Source organism: Engraulis encrasicolus, chromosome 16 (genome assembly GCF_034702125.1).
Source record: "Engraulis encrasicolus isolate BLACKSEA-1 chromosome 16, IST_EnEncr_1.0, whole genome shotgun sequence".
NCBI lineage: Eukaryota > Metazoa > Chordata > Actinopteri > Clupeiformes > Engraulidae > Engraulis > Engraulis encrasicolus.
In genome coordinates this window covers 2,966,121-2,986,530 of record NC_085872.1, presented here as the reverse complement: position 1 = coordinate 2,986,530, position 20,410 = coordinate 2,966,121, and the positions used below count along the sequence as shown (strand labels likewise).

Here is a 20,410-nt window from a genome sequence, read left to right as displayed (position 1 = left end):
CGTTAAAACCATCAAACATTATTGGGAGTTTTACAAATGCTAGCATCATAATCATCATTACTACAACCTCTTCCAGTTTAAAACATTTAGTAACTTCATCCCATTTTGTGTTAAGTTAAAATGACCACAAAAAGTACAGTTTACTTCTAACATTGAGTTTATTTAGTTATAAATTTTAAAATTATTCATGTGCATGACCAAACATTTCCACCTTACCATCCCTGTAGCACCTGGTCCGTCAACTAAAAGAGTCTGTACTGCTTCGCTTTCAGAATAAGAGTCCTCACTTCCTCCCGTTTACAGGAAGTAGACTGTCTGATTATTTTAAAATGTATTATTAGGCTGTAACCTTTATATTTGCGTGGTCAAATGTCAGCAGTTGTGTTTTAAGACACTTGTGTATTTATTTCATGTTTGCATGATTTATGTTTAGGCTGTTTAAAGCATTTTAGAGTGTATTTCACTTCAGGCACCCCTGTAAGGTCCGTGCAGGTTGGTATGGTCCAACTTCTGTCACGTGACGGTGGTGTTCAAATAGTGATTTTTCCATTCTGTTGGGAGAGCTGCTGATGATAAGACATGTGTCTCGAGCTCTCACCCAGAGGTATCGGATTTGATTTCGTTTGCTGATGTTGGCTAGATTCATTTCCTCCTCTTGACTGCATTTAGTCAAAGCCTTTTTTTGTTTTGGTTATCATACCATTTTTTGTTTGTACATTTTTTTAAAAAGTCCTTTTCTTTTGAAGTTAAGTTAGTGTTTATCTTTTGTTTGAGTGATGCCTCATGGCCTTCTTTGGGTCGAGAAAAATAAACAACCCATCATCTGAGAACGTGTTTGTGTCTTCCTGAGTGCTCAACAACTGCTCTAAGACTGCTGGGCGACGGTACCTTTAACAGCTGGAAAGCAGGCAGCAGGCAGAACCCCCCCTCCCCTTCAGCATCTCATAGGTTTTTTTTTTCCAAAGTCCCAACTCCAACCTTTCGGTGTGGCTTAGTAAGGTGTGTGTGTGTGTGTAGATAGTGGACAGAAAACAAAGTGGGTAGTAGGAGATTAAAAACTACACATGAGTAGACTGGTAGGTTGCCCCTGGCCTTGAGGGTACAGAGGAACAAATGGAAGGGCCATCCTGAGAAACACAGCAAGCTTTCACTCCCTGAGGCCAGGGATGCATGCCGGCGTAATGAGCGACGCAAAGAGAGGCGAAATTCAGTATTCCATTCTGACAGCTCAACGGTCAACAGGTTGTAGCGACGAATCAAATCAATTGAAACATTTATGTTCTTAAGTTGATTGGCCACCACAGGCGAAATTTGCTCCTCATTTGTGATAATATTAAAATTGGCTGGATATTTTCGCATCCCTGTTTGCTTGCCTTCGCCCCACTTTGTAGGAAAATGTCGGATGATGTTGTTTGAGCGGTGCCCGTGGCATGCCCGTCTCAAAATTTACACAGTGATGAAAAAATGCTATTTAAATAAACTCGCTATGAGAATGTCTTTCATCACGGAATGCCAGCAGTTGTTACAAATCTGAATACGGTATGTAAAGTGATTTTTCGTATGAGAAGCGTTTCCCAAGATATTTGTTCAGACCGCTCTGTCAAAAGTTGCGTTTGGGGTTTTCTGACAGCGGACCGTGGAAGTCGCGAGAGTCATCGTTCACTTACTATTGACTCAAATAAGCTTTGGCTGACTCGGGACAGTGATTAATTTAACTGTTAATCCTACCTGGAGCCCCTTTACCTGACATACTAGCAAAGCACTTCCTTTTCAACACCATATCCATAGGCGTATCAGATGGGGATGAGGTGGTGGTGGTAAAGCACCTGTCCCTTTGCCCTACTGGACATCAAATGCCCCTTCTGAAAGTCATTTTTTGATTATTTTTTTTGTCACAATGTACTGTTGTCCATGTTGGCACGATAATTTACAAGATCCGAGCGCTGTTCTCACACACACAACAACACAAATCAATCCCTTGTATGCCTATGATACCCTGGTGTCTGCTTTAGGCTACTGCTGAAGGCTACAACTTTGCTGCTGAAACACTTTCTCAGGCAAATGTCTGATGTGTTTGCAAACCCGAGGAAGGGATTCACGTTTTCCCTCCCAATAAACTAAAAGGCAACTCATTCCAGCTCCAAGCGGCCATCGTTTTAAATTGCATGGCACCCGGTACCTTGCTTCCAGATGCCCACTTTGTAGCCTAGCCTACTATTCATTAATTTGCACGTGGTGGACGGCAAATTTGTTGCTGATATATTTTTAAGGGCATCTCTTCCTCGTGCTTCCGGCACAAAGGAGATCCGATTATAGCGGTTCTCACTTCTCACACACTGCAGGAGACTGACATAGCCTTGCTATCTCTGTCAAAAAGTGTCCGTTGTCCCGCATATCTCCCGTTTGAAACTATCTTACGTGTATGAATATTTAGAGTAGGCTACGTTAGATTGCCCTCAAAAGACTACGAAATAGCGGCCGCAGGTGTGCCAACTGCCCAGACAACTGCACTAGAATCAGATAACTTCTTTCCTTTCAGAATCCAGCAACCAACTGGGATAGGCTACGGGTCTCTGTCATGCGGGCGTGCGTGCGCCCAACTTAGTCCAGCAAAGAACAATGGAATAGAATGATGGAGAGTTCAAAATACGCGGCCCTGGTTACATTCACTTTCTCCACAGTAGACTATGAGATAGAATGATGGGGAGTTCAAAATGCGTGGCCCTGGTTACATTCTATCCATGGCGGAGTGATTATTAGGTGTGATGAGTCTCCGGGGATGATGTCCACCTAGACATCCTCCTTGCCGACGCATAGAATGCCAGTAGAACGCATCTCATCCAATCAGATATCGCAAAATAAATTGACCGGATCTAACTATTGTATAAACTAATATATAGCCTCCATAGCCTAGTATGGAAGACAGATGTTCCACATGTCCCCAATACTCACATCTTCAGCACCAACCCTCCAAAAGGTCTGTGCACGCCACTGACCATGATCAAGACTTTGCATATCTGCACCATAACCTTGCTGCTGATTTGTGGGGCTTCCACTCACAGCTCCTGCACAAAGGGGTACCTGAACTACGCCACTGCTTATTTTTGAATAGCCAATGTCCTTTTTCAATTGTTTACCCTACTGCATTTCAGTCAGTCCGTCGTGGCATTCAATTAGTCATGTACAATAGGGATGAGATTGAATAAACCCAAACTCCATTTTCAGAACATGAATATTTGCTGACTGATTTTGCCTCGATTCACTAGCTTAGTGCATCTGCATGAAACCAGTGTATTACAATTGAACTCTATAAACTAGTTTGTACATTGAGTTTGTAATAAGGCAGACGTCTCCTCGGACCTGGTATACAACATTATAAATGGATCACCGCTGTGTCAAACCTGCTGTGTGCCGAATGGCTCAGCTGTAGAAAGAACGTTCTATTCTTCATTTACAACTTGCCGGGGCATGGACGCCAGTAGCTCCAGGAGGCTAGCTAGCAAGACAGCATTGATGTTGACCTGAATGAGGTGTCTCTTCACCAGCTGCTGAACAGCTGCCGTCAAGGCAGTGTGGTCCAGTGTGATCCAATAAGAGGGCTTACACTAATCAGCAGTCTTGCTCATCCCTCATACTACACTGCAGTGTCTGCATAGCTTAATCACTATTGTTTTTTTTCGCAGATCACATTTAGGGGCAGTAATACCATTCCATACATGCAAGAAGGGATTTAACATACCCTTGTGGATGTCTGTGTTCACTACAGTGCTAATGTTAGCTTACGTGGCTAGTTTAAGACATCAAGGGATCAAATGTGGAGTAAATTAGGTTTAACTGAATTAAATCGCTTTGTGGTGCATTTGTACATCCATCTGTGAGAGCCACAACATCTATAGACATCTTTGATCTTAAAATTCAGTAAAAACAGACGAAGGATATGGATTGCTAGTCATGTTGTGTGTTCTGATGACACCAAGATAAACATAAACAAATTTGTTTTAGATGGTGTCAAGCATATGTGCTGGCAACCAAGTGAGTAGTAGTTCAAAGAAAGGTGTCCAATACATGGGTTCGCCATGTTTGTAAACAATGTTTTTGAGGAGGGGCAAGACACTGGCAGCTAACCACGTTTGGTTTCCAACAATCAGAGGTTGAGTTGTGCGCAGTTAGTTTTGTGCAGTCAGGGGAAAACTAAAATTTAGAACCCATGTATACGAAAAATTAAGCATGGTAGTGGGACTGACATTGTTTGGGAAAGTGGAATTTCACAAAAAAACAAAAGCAAACAAACAAAACAACATGCAAATCAACATGTACTGTGACTACTAAAGGAGATCATGATCCTCTGTGGGATTTGTCCTCACTTTTCAGAGGAAAATTTTGAGACACTAATGCCAGTATTTTGAATCAGTTCAAATTTGAGACATTTTGATGACTTCTGTGATTCACATTAAATTAAAAAGTAATTAAAATATAAATCAAATTTCATATCAGCATTTTATCATTTTTAATTTCAATTTCATCTTAAAAAAAAGGAACACTGACATTTTTTTGGGAGGGGGGGGGGGGATCACTGTATTGATCAACTTACGATTGATTGATAAGCAATGTGAACAACGTGGCATTACCTTGTCGGCACCTTCAGCACAGGCATGGTCTGGATGGCAGTGGTAAGATCCCCCGATGGCTCCTAAAAAACACAATTACAGTTAGTTGTCCGTAAAAGTAGCATGGTAATTTAATGATCTTAAAAAGAATGCAACTCTCCTACAAAACAAAACCTTAAAAGGTCTTTTAGAATGTGTACACTTTGAATCTGGCAAAATATCCATTCCTGAGGGTCTCTCTCAGCACACACAAAAATGTATACTGACCGAAAGAGATGTACATTGATGATGCTCCCATAAAAATCGCAACTCTCAATACAGGTGTGAAGATGACACACAAAATGCTTGACAATGACTAACACTGAACTAACAACAAAACCACATGAACATCACCGGTAGCATTCCAGCACTGACCGTGGCACTCAGCGGGACCAGATAATTTATACCCATCACTGCAAATCAGGAGTCAGACTTCTGTTGTTTATGCTTTCGTAGACCTGTGACATCATGCTTATTGTTTGTGCTCCAGGGGTGGCATGGTGGGACACTGGCATGGGGAGTAAACATGCTAATCCGGGATTAGCAAGCCACTCACTCGCCCCTACCACACAACACATGGGCTACACACAATGCACTGCCTCATACACTCACGTTTTGTTGTTATTAGGTTGTTTTTCTCTGTCATCAATACTTTCCAAGGGATATGGGGGTCTGCAATTTCTAATAGCAATTGAGTCATTTAATTCCCACAAAGTGTTAAGTTAGCAGGCAAGGGTTCTCTTCAGAAGTTTTTAATCGAGTGTACCAAGATTATGGGGACCATTTTATCGAGTGTACCAAGATTACCATTACTAGCAAAATGCAAAAGCATCTTTGAAATTCAGCATAGGCACGTTTACAAGTATGGGTTTGTTTGACCCAATCTAACAAAGCCGAGGTGTCCCAATCATGATGAATCCAACAATGATGTACAGAATTTAACACCTATTTAGGATGGTCACAACGTTATACATATGTGTACATTTGTTGTAAAGGTTTAATTACCTCCGCCAAGAAGGTTATGTTTTCTGTAGCATTGATTCATCTGTCAGTTTGTTTGTTTGTTTGTCAGCAGGAAAACTCAAAAAGTTATGAACAGATTTGGAGGAAACTTTGTGGAAATGACAAAAGGAACAAGTGATTTTGTGGATTTTTTAAAAGATTCACCATTCTTCACATTTTCTTTACTTTAAATTCTGATGGTGTTGACAAAAAAGCCTATCATATAGGAAATACAGTATATATGGAAAAGGCAAAATATGGGGAGGTTGTTCTGATATATATTGCTGCACAGTGCACAGCCAAGACCTTAATTTGTGATGGTATTTTGGATATGCTATTTTTCCTTTCAAAATCTTCAAGAATCAGCGAAATATTACAGAAGAAGGTCCTAGCTAGCAATGGTGAATAAAAAAGGCTAGGCAATAGAGTCGTCCAGGACAAATCAGCGTATATATTTGAATCATTCTGCCTTTTAAGACTGACATCCGATCCGTTCTGAAAAAGGCTTCACAGGAGGGTGAAATTGATGAAGGTGAATAAAAGTATTTGTTAGTCGTCTATACATAGGTGTTTCGTTTACAAACATTCATGTTGTGAGGAGGGGCAAGATGCTAAGCAGCCAACCATGTTTTTGACCGACAGCAGTTTCCAACAATCAGAGGTTGCCCAGGGTTTGTTTACGAACAGCAAGTATGGGTTGAAAAGCGAGGGATGATACTATAGGCTTTGATTGTACATATTGGAGTGCACCACCTGGGTGAAATGTTTGCCCAGCATTGAAGAAGGTTAAGATGGAAACGTCTGACGGGCAACAAAGTAAACAACGAGGAGTGCAGTCCTCTTTATTTTGTAAAAAAAATAAAAATAAAAATAATAATAAATAAATAACACCTCTGTGAAGGTAGAGTAGCCTACATGTCCTGTTCTTTAAAAAGTTTTGATTATCCTTTTTGCGAACATTACAAATTAGATACAAAATAAAACCTGAACACCCACACACACGCACACGCACCTCCCTTCTCTCCTGTCCACCTAAGCTACTTTGAACACCATGCTGCTGCTGGCCAGGTCTTTGTCACAGGCTGTGGAGCCGTGTACTCACTCATGCCTCTTGGTCTGTGACACACACACACACACACACACACACTCTCCCTCCCTCCCACTCCCACACTCAGAGAACAGAACAGAACTGCACCACGTAATGGTACAACAATTATCCTGCAGCTATCAGCATGGTACCGTCACAATACAAACTGCCCAGTACAGGACAGCACGAACACCCTTGCAGACACTAGCACATAAGACACAAAAGATGGGAAAAGGGCACAAAGTGTAACATGTCACAAGCCCTCCAGCCCAACACTCAATGCCAAACATTAAAGGGGTATGCCACTATTTTGGGGCTTAATACAGTTAAAATCGTTGGCCAGGATTTATAAAGGTGGTAAAGTGTCTTATTTTTCATGTAACCCGTTGTCTTGCTTTAAGACAAGTTAAAAGAGGGAGCATGTCGCTAAGCTAGTGAAAGTCAATGTATCCGTGTAGCATCCGGATACATTGACTTTCACTAGCTTAGCGACATATTCCCTCTTTTTACTTGTCTTAAAGCAAGACAACGCTTAACATGAAAAATAAGACACTTTACCACCTTTATAAACCCCAGCCAACGATTTTAACTATATTAAGCCCCAAAATAGTGGCATACCCCTTTAACACAGATGACATGTTTCACACACATTGGACTAAATGGCTGGATATACATGTCCCCGACCCTGAGTCTTACACAGACGTGCGTACACACACACACACACACACACACACACACACACACACACACACACACACACACACACACACACACACACACACACACACACACACACACACACACACACACACACACACACAAGCCTGCTTCAGCGTGTGAGCAGACAGGAAAAGGAGGAGGATGGGAGTGAGAGAGGAGACAGGGAGGGAGGGAGGAAAGAGAGGAAGGAGGGGGCACAAAAGGGGAAGGAAAATTAACCCCTTTATTCCCCAAGACATCTGTGACACTCAGGCACCGCACACACCCTTCCTTCTGGTTGTTGCAGACCATGCGAGGCATAAGGAGTAGGGAGAGGAAAGGTACATCAAGGGAAAGACAGTCACCACTAAAGAATACAGCACACTGACAGGACCATCTTCTGCAGGGACTGTACAGGACATGAGATGAAGAAGCACTGCTGGAGGGGGATCAGTACACTGGGGTACAATGTACCTTTGTTACAGACGAGATGGGGGGGGGGTAGAGAGAGAGAGAGAGAGAGAGAGAGAGAGAGAGAGAGAGAGAGAGGAGAGAGAGAGAGGAGAGAGAGAGAGAGAGAGAGAGAGAGAGAGAGAGAGAGAGAGAGAGAGAGAGAGAGAGAGAGAGAGAGAGAGAGAGTTTGGCGAAAGGGAGAGGAAAGCCAGAAAAGGGGAAGCTGGGGTTGCCATGGGGGATGGTAGAGTGGACAGAGGGGGAGTGGAGGATAGAGAGAAGAGAGGGAAAACAGATAGAAATAGCTGATGTACTCTGAGACACACACAAAATCAATACTAGTCAAGAGGGAAAACCACAACCCCTCTCTCTCCCTCTCTCTCTCCTTTCAACTCGCATGCCTTTCCCTCCCCACACCATTTTACCATTTCACACTCAACACTCATCGAGTCCCAACACATCTTGATCTCACTTCTATCCCAAACACCTCTCTTTCGCAAGCTTAATGGAGGACGGTGATATTTATACAAATCGTGCTACTTCTTCAAGGAGCACGATTCAGCATACTTTGGTCATATAGAAAGCAGTAAAATATTCTCAGGAATACGAACTCATGCAGAACCACAGGCACACCCCTCGTACACTGTTACAGGGTGTGTGCAAAACAGTTAAATTCACAAAACCTGCTCTTTGGCCGTGTGTGGGTGAGTGTCTACCCCTGTTAGTTTATGTCCGTATGTTCATACCAGTCTGTCAGCCCTCAGCTCCACTGCATGTGGGGAAAACCCCACACACAGACACACACGCACACAGATAGACACACGCACACAACCACCTTCACCATGCTCCTCTCAGTCACAAGCACATAGCTGACACTTTGTATGTAACAAACAGCACATCAGTTATAAACCACAAACAAACAGAAGGGCAGCAGAAATAGAAAGTAAGAGAGAAGCCTTTTCTAACAGAATCAACCAAAGCCAATTAAACTGTGTGACTGTGAATACGGGTAAAAGTGTGAGTTTCAGAGTGTATTTGAGTGATATTTGGCTGGGTCTTGTTGGGCCCGTTTCCCACTCACTTGTCTCAGCCGAGGAAGGGGCGCCAAAAACACTCCCAACCACCACTACACACAACAGCTTCAACCTCCCTCCACTAATGTGGGCCTCACTAGAACCTCGCTTTCTTTCGCCATGTGAATTAAGATATTTCATATCATTTTTCCACAAGCAAACACTGAAATCAAGCTTAGCCTCCAGTGCTCATGTTTAGCATGGCAGTCTGTTGGCTGTGTATAAGCTTACACCTCTTGAACGGTACAGTGTGTAACATTCTAATATGCTTACGAATGGTTTTCATTATTGGTCCCATCTTGCACTTTACTGTATGTCTTGTTAAATGTCAGTCACTTGCATGTCCATGCCTTTGTATGGGAAATGAGAGAAATTTCCTTGCATACGACAAAACTGAAAATAAAGTTGATTTGACTTGACAACCACCACCATGAATTTCAAGAACACTTGATTTACATGACCAGTAAGTACAGAGGTAAATCCAATCTCGAAATCTTTAAATATTTTTGTGTGTAATGAGGGAGACACATTTTTTTCTTCATTGTGGCAAGTTTGAAGAGCAAAAAATAAATCCTAAATACATTTGTATATGAATTTGAAGTATACTGTTAGCAAAAGTCAACTCTATAACAAAGTGTGGAGAAATAATCCTTCTAACATGTCCTCATCGAAGTAAATGCATAGCATTAGAATTAGTTCCACTAACTGACTAGCGTTGGTCTGGTCAGTCTCACCTTATCAGTTAAATGTCTGAGGAGGCAATAGAAACATACTGGACAAACCGTTCTAGGATAATGGTTCTTGACGTTTTTCCTGAATGTGGACCGCATGCATTTCAAACACAAATCATACTTTTGTTACATGCCCACATGGCCAATGGAGGGCCTAAACACCACAGTCCCTTCAAAGCACTATACACTTTTAGATAAGGACAACCTTACCATGCATTAAGTCCATTTCATTTAGCTGTACCCTGTCGTATGGTATCCAAACATGCAAACCTTTAAAGACCTACTAAGAGACTTTGGATGTCTCAGCTTCTCAGACAACTCTACTATCGTCTTCCTGACAAACCCCATTGACGCTACCATGTATTGTCATAATGGTCAAAGCTTTAGGGATATTTTGACAGGAGACCGGCTTGTAGTGCATTCTACAAACCAGGGCAGCAGTCCAGAAGATCTTCATTCGCTTTTTAATTATTCATTTAAGAGTCAGCTAACTTTCTGAGGTGACTAATAAAATCCAAAATGTTATATACCAGGGCTATTCAAATGGCGGCCCTGGGGCCAGATGCGGCCCTTGGACGCATCTGGCCCCAAATACGGACACATTTTTAGGAATTTAGAGATAAAAGTATGGGTTTCGAACTGAGCTGAAACGGGACACGGAACGTTAAAATCTAAGAAAAGCTAAACTTTCTGGGGGAGGATGCCCAGACCCCCCACCTCAACGAAGTATTGCGCATTTTTTTTTATTCACAGTCGGCAATCATGACGCATACGTATAGTTCGCCCCCTTTCCTGGGAGAAATTTGAAAAACTGGCCCTCGTTGACATTTCATTGAATACACCTGTTATATACGGTAATGCTACAAAAAAATGTAGTCAAGAAGACTAACTTATGCGATGCAGTAGTCAGTGCAGCGCGAGACAAGGAGCTGGCAAGAAGTGTATGCACACATAGCCTACACTCGGCTACAGCGGTCGAGCCTCCCGAAAGTATGCACGAGCCTCCCGAAAGTTTGAATATTGGGAGCTTGCAAATATTCTGGCACTATGTTTCAGTGCGTGCAGCGCTCGAAGTGCACAAATGCGCCATTTGAGATACAGTGTTGCACTGTAATTGGTTTCCTGATCTGCCATATGGAAGCATGACCTTGCACAAGGCAAGGCAAGAAAAGGTTGAGAAAAAGGTTGAGAAGCACTGTCCTACACTGACTTTCTCTCAGCTTACCATCAATTCCCACGTAGGATGTGAGTGGGAGGGATTCTGACACAGTGATGTGTGCCCTCAGCCAGTGCAGCTGCAGCCCAACCCCTTTCTACCCAAAAAAGGAAACTGAGTGGCGAGTGGTTGCCATGAGACCAACAAAGGAGGGAAAAACAAACTGAGCTTTTGTCATTATAATGGAGTAGAAATGGGAGGGCACAATTTAAGCGATACCCTCAAATGGATAAAAGAACAGAAGGATGGGGAAAAGAGGGCATGAGCATATGTATGCACACACACACATACAAGTAGAGGGCAATTACAATCAAGCTTACATTACTAACAAATAAATAGTTAAAACTTTGAAAATGGCTAAATACGCCAAAATAAAACCAAAATGAAGACTTAAAAAAGAAGGAGACTCACAAGGAAAAGAAATCGCTATGCATTCATTCAACCAACATTAAAATATTACATGAACGCAACTGAACCTCTAACTTAACTACCTTAAAAGGTAAACCATGTAGCAGATGGCTAGTTTATGGCAGCTAGCTGACTGGGGTTTTGGCCATTCAGTCCAGTGGAAAGCACTCTGTGATATAAATAAGTTCTTCCCATTTCATTGGTTTGAATACCTGCTTGAGATGTAAAGAGAAGGTAAGGCAAAACTACGCAATTTGCACCAAACTACGCAATTTGCACCAAGCTACGCGAATGCACAGGCTGGACAAGGCACATGAATGGGCTTTCCCACCACAATGGCCAGTGACAAAATGTCGAGCAAGCATCGCACTCATTCTCCAGCATCCAGCAGGTGCTGGTTTTCTATCACTTTTTAAAAGGGCTTGTCATAAAACGAATGGGTAAACCCAAACCCTAAATGGGCGAAGACACAGACGGCAACAAGATTAAGTAGCAAAAGCAATAGAAGCGACAGAGTATGCCCGTTAAACACAGAATGCAAACATCCCACCATTGAAATTGGCTGTGGCGGCTGTCACCGAACAGCATCAAAACTCATTTCCATGTTTGCAATGTTCACAAGTTTTTCTCTTGCCAGCGACTCAATACAAAGTCAATCACTTCCATCAGCAGAGTCGCTCAAGTCGCCTCTGGTCTATTCATGTCATAAGACTGTCACACAAATGAGCATGGCTCTGTGGTGTAGCAGTCAGAGCACACATCTGGTACCCTGGAGGCCTGGGTTGAAAACCTGCTGGAGCCTTACACCAGGTTGATCCTGGTGCATCTTGCAAAGGACCCCAGTAATGGGTGTAGCTAGATGGAGGGGCATCTTGAGAGCGGCATCGCAATGAGTCTGAATACTTTTGACTTTCCCATTTCCTTGTATGCTTCATGTCCGTTGTTGAGCCATTTATTGTCTACAGCATCTACGACCACTCTGTTGTTTGTCTAACTTGTTTTGTGTGTTGGGGAAAATTGAGCGCTTCACTAATAGTCAAAATGGGAGTTGACTAAATAGTCAAAAGACATTAGGAAACTGACAGTGTACACTATGCTGATTCAGTGGGTGGAAACTGTATGACTTGACAAGAGATCTCACTAGTCAAAAACCAGAGATGCTATGTTGACAGATATCATAATACTACACGGCCAATACAAAGCTCTAAATTGCTCACCAGTTCAGTGGTAACATAGGCTGAATCCCATTTTACTCCTTAGCCCTACACCTTTCCCCTTCCCCTCGATTTGCACATTCAGGGGTAGTGGTAAGGGGAAGGGCTTTCTACCCCTTCAAACAGAGATTTTCCCAGAGGCACAATTCAAACATGCATTGCGAGTGCCTTTAAAAAAGATGGCGGTATCCACAAAAGCACAAAAATATAACCGTTTTCACTGTAATTTAGGATTTTACAGTTGTAATATTTGTTGCATTGTATTAAGTTCAACATTGTCCCAATGCGTATTGGCAATTTCCTCCATGAAATGCACAAGGGGAAAAAAAAAAATTGCTATTAACGTCAACCAAATGCATGGAAGTTGTGAAGGAATTCCAAGGCTTGTGCAACACCGTTGTGGTTTTTTAAATTGTTGCCCAAGTTATTACAAGCAATATCGTTGGTTTAAACATGGAGAGACTGGCTTTTCAATGCGAGGAGTGTCATTCTGTGATTGTTGAAGGGGTGTTTCAATTTGTAGGGGTTGTGTTTCAAGCCCTTGCCCTCACTGCTCCCTGTTTGAAGGGGCGAGAGGAAGGCGTAGGGGTAGGGGCAGAAATTAGACATGGGATTCGGCCTTAATAACTTATTGCTTTCCGTTAGGGCTGCACGATATCAGAAAAAAAAACGATACTCGATATCAGCATGCAATAGCTCGATAACGATATTTAAACAATATTTAGAAATATAGCCGGGTGTTACTAATTTGTCCGTCTGTGTGGGGGCGTGGCTTTGGTCATGGCAGTCTTCTTGCGCATTTGTTGACATTCAGCTAGTGATTGGACTGCACAGAAATGTTTTACTTGTTGGTGATAATTAAGTCATTTTCGCGATGTAAGCTTATGTCACCACTCTTGATAACGCCATTTCGATACATTTTTCCGTAGCTTCCGCAACATGGAATTCTCCACTGCCGACACCACCGCTCATGTAAATAATATGGTGAATATAATGGTTTCACACAGCAGAACACAGCAGTGTGTTGATAGGAAATGAATTAAGTAATACTTATTGTTTATAGACAACCTGAAATATTACAATATGGCTTTAACTGTTTGATAAAGCCTTTCTGTACATGGGGTTAAAAGCTTATTCGAGTCATCAAGTGCCAACATGGTTCATTTTGGGCTTGACGCTGGGATACCAAAGGGTTATTTTGTCGCTAAGCCATTTTTGAGCCCCTATGAATGCCCTTAAAGGGGTATGCCACTATGTTGGGGCTTACAGTTAAAATCGTTGGCCAGAGTTTATAAAGGTGGTAAAGTGTCTTATTTTTCATGTAAGCCGTTTTTTTTCATGGATCCGTGTAGCATGCTACATGCTACAGTGATCTATTGACTTTCACTAGCTTAGCTACATACTCCCTCTTTTAACTTGTCTTAAAGCAAGACAACGCTTAACGTGAAAAATAAGACACTTTACCACCTTTATAAACCCCAGCCAACGATTTTAATTGTATTAAGCCCCAAAATAGTGGCATACCCCTTTAAAGCAGGGATGGAGAACCTTTTTCATTTGAGGGGCCTCTCTATTTCCTCTAATTCCTCTAAGGACTGTCAAAATCCTCCTAGGGCCGCACTATGAACATTAACCAGGATTACCCCTTCACTTTAGGTCTATCTTGAAAGCAGCCAGCTTTAAAACAGACTCCACCTTCTCTTGGTCAGTTGAACACAACTTATTCGTATTGCAAATGTAATTCTAAGATTCCTTTACAACATATGTTACATTTCATGTTAAGCTGTACAACATTGAAATTATGTTGGGGCCGGAGAAAACGGCCCTCGAGAGATAGGTTTCCCACCCCTGCCTCAAACTTTTTGAATACACTGTAAACCTACAGTTTCCTATGATGAAAAATCAGTTGCTATCAGTTGCAACGATATACACACTTTCCAAGATCTACCCAAATGTCAAAAGTCACACTTTTCACCAATCCAGTTTTAAAAAGTCTTCACTAAACATATCCAAACATTTTCAAATTATGCCATTTCTGAGTACAGAACCTGCAGCTGCTTGTAAAATTTGTGAGCAATTCCTGGGCTCGAAAAGTGGGAGTGGTACCTAAACTTTGGAGGGCCTCTTCTCCAAAACCGTTGCCGTGTTTCCCAAACTGTGGGTCGGCGCATACTGGTGGGCCGTGAAGCTATTCAAAGGTTGCCGTGCAATCATTTTCTGAAAATCTATTTAAAAAAATTTAAAAATAAAAAGTGTGTGTTTTTTGTTGTTGACTAAGTATTGGGGTTGCATTGTTTTTATTGGGAAGTTTTGTTTACATTTTTTTTTAAAAATGAGCATAGGCCTACTCCAAATATTTTCCCAAAAGGTATCGCTGTTTGCTAGCTGTCTCAGTGTTTCCCAGTGTCTGCTGATGTTGCATAACCTTTTGGATGTTTTCGGGAATAAAGAAAAAAGGTTTTTTTGAAATGTAAACAAAAGTTGCCCCCATTAGAATAGCTCATATCTCGGAAAGGGCTGAGCCAAAAAATGCGGCGTCACCAGGTACTGACAAATCAAGGGTAGCGTGAGCAATACAACAGCACATTGAAATTGAATAGGAGTTGCCCTTTCTTTAATTAAGTAATACTGAACAATAATAACTTTGTTATTGTCTCAAACCAAGCTGATCAAAGCTATGGTGCCCTCAGCTGTTTGAAACTGCTTAAGGCAAACAAGTTAAGAAACACAATAAAAAAATGTTTAACTAATTAGTAGAATAGTATGTGGCTAGTGGCTACAATTCACTGAATGATGTCAATCTAGTGGACTGCCCCATCTTGTCTAACTCTAGATCCTAATGTCTAATTCAACATTCAACACTAAAAGAACTCCTTAAGACCATGGGGATGCTTTTGGCTGCCTCCCACCCAGCAGGCATCACTGTGTGCAAGTTCCTGACTTCAAACGTTTAGCGCCAGCCTCAAAGTCAGCTTGGTTATAAAGGTAATTGACTTTACTGGCATTCATCTAATCGTCCCAAACAGGGCAAGAGAAAAAAAAAACAGCGACAGAAAGGATAAGAAAACAGAAAGAGCAAATGGAGAGCAGATGGGGTTTCCTCCTGGGAGTATTGAGTGCTGAAGTGAAATAATTATTAAACAGGAGATGGAATTCAGGCAGGTAACCCAAACCAGCTACTTTGACATGAGTAACCTGATCAGTCTCCATGGTAACCTACACCTTCTGGCATCACACTGCTCAAACCTGCTATGGTACAGGCACTGCAGTTTGACCCCCATCTGCTACACCATGGTAACCTTGTCACCATAGAAGCATGTAGCCCAAGACTGGTTTTCAAAACTGGGACCGGGGACCCCTGGGGGGCGCGAGGGGACCGGAGCAGGTTGGCAGGAAAAGTATAGCAAAACAAAAGAAATAATTGAATAAATAAATGTACACCACAATAAACCAACAATAAGATAAACAATATTGCCATTAGTTAAGAACTGCATTTTAATTACCTATTGCATATCTGAACATTGCTACTTTATTATTCTTACCATTTTATCCCAAATGGGCACAGACTCACAGACATGAAAGGAGGTACAGGAAAAAAAAAAATAGTGGGGCAAAACCCATGTAAGGGGGGCCCTTGGCTGGAGTCCTGCCCAAAACATCACTCACTACATTAAAATAAGAGAAACGAGAGTCTGGTGTCACAGACTGTATTTTCAGTTTTCAGTAAGGAACCCACCCACCCCTTACTCCGAAACCATCTTTCATCTGCTAGATGGGCATGTAGGCCTAATACATATGCATGCAACATAACTGAGAAACAGACAGACAGTCATATGACTCCTACTGCTTAGAATAAAAGACATTAGACACACAAGGACAGTGTTTAGGTTAGGGTACAGTGAATTAAGTCAATCTGGCAGCAAGCTAGGCCTCAGAAGACCGGAGACTGAAGCCAGATTCCTTCAAAACGCACGCTCGTGCGCGCACGCATGCACGCACGCACCCACACACACAGCCTGTGTCTAGTCCACAATGTTTTATTTCTAAGGTAAAGTGGAGGCGGTGTTCATCATGAGCTGGGAAAGGCCCCATGTATTGCCAGATGAGCCCTCCACAAAGCCCCATACTGTCTGCAGACACAGTCAAAGCAGCACTGGTCAACGACCAGCTCCTGTTCCAGCATCAACTTCACACACTCTGTGCAGGCCAATTGTCCTGATTGAGGATATAACAGGGTCCTGTTTGTGTTCTAGGCAAGCTAAAGGATGCCTCCAAACAGGGTAATCAGAGACAGGACCACTTCATAGTCACAAGGGCTAAAGGCTCTCTGGCTACATCATGCTCATGTCCTCACTTCACCCTGAACCATTCGCTAAAAATCATTTCGCCATGCGAACAGACCTGTCGAGTACTACAAGAACCTGATTAGGGTAACCTTAAGGTAGTGGTAAATAATCTAACAGAAGAGCCTGAAATCCTTGTTTTCTTAACTAAATGACACAGGCTATCTATTCGCAGCTTTACCACTTCCTGCAGGTTTACCTAGTTAGGTTTATCATTTGTTCTTGGAAAAGTCCCCTAGAGCCCAGTTAAAATACAAAATAGACCACACACACACACACACACACACACACACACACACACACACACACACACACACACACACACACACACACACACACACACTTCTAAGATCAATGGGCTAGATCAAAAGACAGAGCCTCCAAAAATGTTCATGCTGCAATAAAATCCATGCTGCAATCAGCAACGAGCATGATGGTAACCCTGCTAATTGAAACACTGGTCAATTACACTTCCGAAAACGTACAGTAAACTTAAATAATCAGACCCTCAGTTTTTTAGGGGGGGAAAGCCTCTCCTCTCGTCAAACCTCAAATCTAGAGCCCATCCCCCAACCTTTTTGTACATTTAAATCGGCAGTGCTTGTGCACATTTGCATTTGTTAAAATTAAAAATAAGTGCCTAAACGGTTTACATCTTGAAGTTAAAGTACAGTAGGAAAATATAGTTACCTGCTCCTATGTTTCTGTGGGCACTAGGGCCTGAGTGCCTGTGTGCACTAGGAGACAGGATTCCTCCAGGGGGGCGTAGATTTTCCGTGTGACCGTGTGCTCCGAACGGTACACATCCGGAGTTGTGCTGCTGTGTGTGGCTCACTCCGATTGCTCCAGTCGTGTTATGAACACCACTACTGTTGTTGATGTTGCTGCTACTGCTATTGTTGTTACCATTAGCTCCTCCATTCACACCACATTGGTAAAATCCTGACCGCGAACGCGATCTAGTCCTCGGTGGTTCCGTTGCCATGGGAGGAGGCTGGTGGTGGAGTGAACTGGCGGAATGGGAGGACGTAGGAGGGGATTGCGACGGAGAGGCGGTTCCGAGACCCAGCGGGATCCTTGCTGTGGTCTGGCTGTGGTTCCGAACGCCTCTGACCACCTCCTGTCCCCCGTGCGAGCGGTCTTGAGAATGTCCCCCCGTGTCGTCACATGCATTTGATCGCTTCGGAATGGGCTCAGGGGTAGCGGGGAGCTGGGAACAAACACGGGGCTCTTGAGTAGTCGGTTGACCAGTGGTGGCGATTGGCATTTCCTTTGGGGGGGTTTCCTTTCCTTCTTTTTTGCTTCCTCCAAAAAGGCACTTCAGAAAAGTAGTTAAGGAAAAAAAGAGTAGGCTATGAGTACACCAGATAGGCACAACAGAGCAAACATAGATAATCTTTAAGTACACGAAATTGTACATATTGCAAGTACATTAACTTGTAAAAGATTGGATTGGCTTTAAAAGTCCTTTTGTTTTGGTCCTTCCCAGACGGTTAAACCCCCCAGCCCCTTTCCCGTAGCTAGCATAACTTGATAGACTGTCGCGTTTGTAAGTTAATCACTACACCAAAACCCATGCCTCGTATGAATCTTTTCGAATCACCTTAGCTTGCAAGCCCCACATGCCCAGAGTTTAAAATATCCAAGATGCCCAACTAGAGATCTACCCCGCTCCTTGCCGTCCACACATAAACTACATGTTTAAGAGGAGTACGGAGCAGCTAACGACAGCTAGCCTTACTTCCGTAAGGCTTGCTCATGGCTTCACATTCACCGTAACGTTAAAACAAACGCCAAACCTAGCAGCTAGCTTATTTCCATCAGCAAACGCTTCAAAGAACCAAACATGGAGCGAATAATCTCCACATTACTTACCAAAAGATAGCAAAAGTATCGATTAAACAATGATAAATGTGTACCAAGCAGTTGATTTCTGACTAATTATTTAGGTGCTAATAACTTATTTTCTAAGTTAGCTTGCCAGCAACTAGCCAGCACAGTTAGTGTCGCGCTGGCTGGGCTCCATAGCTTTACGCCAGAATAAACTGAACATGAACAACACCGTTTTGGTTTATAATTGTGGAAAGGGGGTCAAAGTACAAGTTTGTACGTTGGTGAGAAACGTTATATGTAAGTATATGCCTAGTCCAAAGTGTATAGACAACCGAGAAAGGCAAAAAACGATACCAGGCAAGGAATGAGAGATAGGTATTTAAAAGTGGTTAACCTCGTACTAATTACACCGAGAGAGAGAAAGAATATGTCCACAATCCTTTCCCCAACACTTGCCACTGAAAATCATGTTGTTCAGAAATTACATGTATGCCCCGCACTCACCCAGAATTCAGTCAATCTCAAAATATTCCAGTCTCCAACGCGCTGGTTATATTTCGAGCGGCGTATGATTCCCAGTTCGGTCGGTGTCAGTGTGAAATGTGACAGACCATCAACGTTAGGCTTTCAGATTACCCTGCAGGCACAATGCATCGAGCTCAGATAAAAGTACCACGCTTGTTTTTATTTTATTTTTTTGCAAGTATTGTCTTCCATTTAGATAACCTACAAATATTACCAGCTATTTGGCTGAACTCTTTACAATTAGCAGTACTTGGTGTTTAAGGACATACTGTAAGTTATTGGCCTGCTGTCCAACTGGTTTAATTTGTATAGAGCAAACGTCGGTCAACTGAGTAGTTGGAATCATTGTCATGATGGACATTTTTGCAAAAAAAAAATCAGTCGTATATCGTTCAATCATTATTCCATTTCCCGTAAATACTGTAATGGTAAATAATAGACACACTAGGCCCATGTAAACGTCCGCGTGCACGCGCGTTTAAAGCCCGGTGTATTTTCGTCGGTCGATTGTTTTACCCTAGACGTGTCATCGAGTGGGTGCCAGCGCCTGTCGAAAGGCAGGTTGTGGTGTGAATAATTTACAAACTAGATACCGTATTAGCTATCCGGTGCGCTTGAGTTTTGAAAGAGCGTCTGATAAACCATAGCGTTATTCCGAGATGTCCCTGTTCTTTCTCGTAGCAGTAGTTTAGGCTACTTATCACAGAGAAGCGTATCAAGATGATTGGATAGCTGCATGAGGCTAAATTACGACCTCAGAAACCAAACTATGCTTTCAGAGCGATTATTAAATAATTATAATTAGCCTATTTTTTTTAGAATGCACAAATCAGTCATTTGTGTACAGGCTGGCCTAAAGCCTATGCACTTTGATAACGCCTAATGTCAATAAACTGCTGTTGGCTGTTCATGGTTTCCATAAGGCGGGTGAACGCGTCTGCAGGGTTAAACAACAACAACAAAAATCAAACTGACAGGATATTTCTGCAGTGTGCTACAGACTGGGGTAGCCTAGTGTAAAGCGCTTGGCATGTTTGTCCAAAACTTTGTTGGAACGACCAGCAGAGGTTGTGTCTCACCTAAACGGTTGCCTATGCCGATTGTTTTTGTTCTCACATTGCCCTCCCAATTTTGCTCCTCCACATCCCTCTGTATTTTGATGATAGGCCTATGCAAATTC

At 42.5% G+C, this 20,410-nt stretch overlaps 1 protein-coding gene across 1 annotated transcript in view; it reads right to left on the bottom strand.

Moving 5' to 3' along the window:
• rnf38 (ring finger protein 38) overlaps positions 1-19,296 on the bottom strand; it is a 31,764-nt gene extending 12,468 nt beyond the window's left edge. The window contains exons 1-3 of the mRNA XM_063218262.1: positions 19,210-19,296; positions 17,563-18,190; positions 4,629-4,690 (exon numbers count right to left, since the gene is read on the bottom strand). Coding sequence (XP_063074332.1) covers positions 4,629-4,690; positions 17,563-18,139 — 639 coding nt within the window. The 5' untranslated portion in view covers positions 18,140-18,190; positions 19,210-19,296. The remainder of the gene's footprint in view (positions 1-4,628; positions 4,691-17,562; positions 18,191-19,209) is intronic.
• Between the last annotated feature and the right edge of the window lie 1,114 nt (positions 19,297-20,410).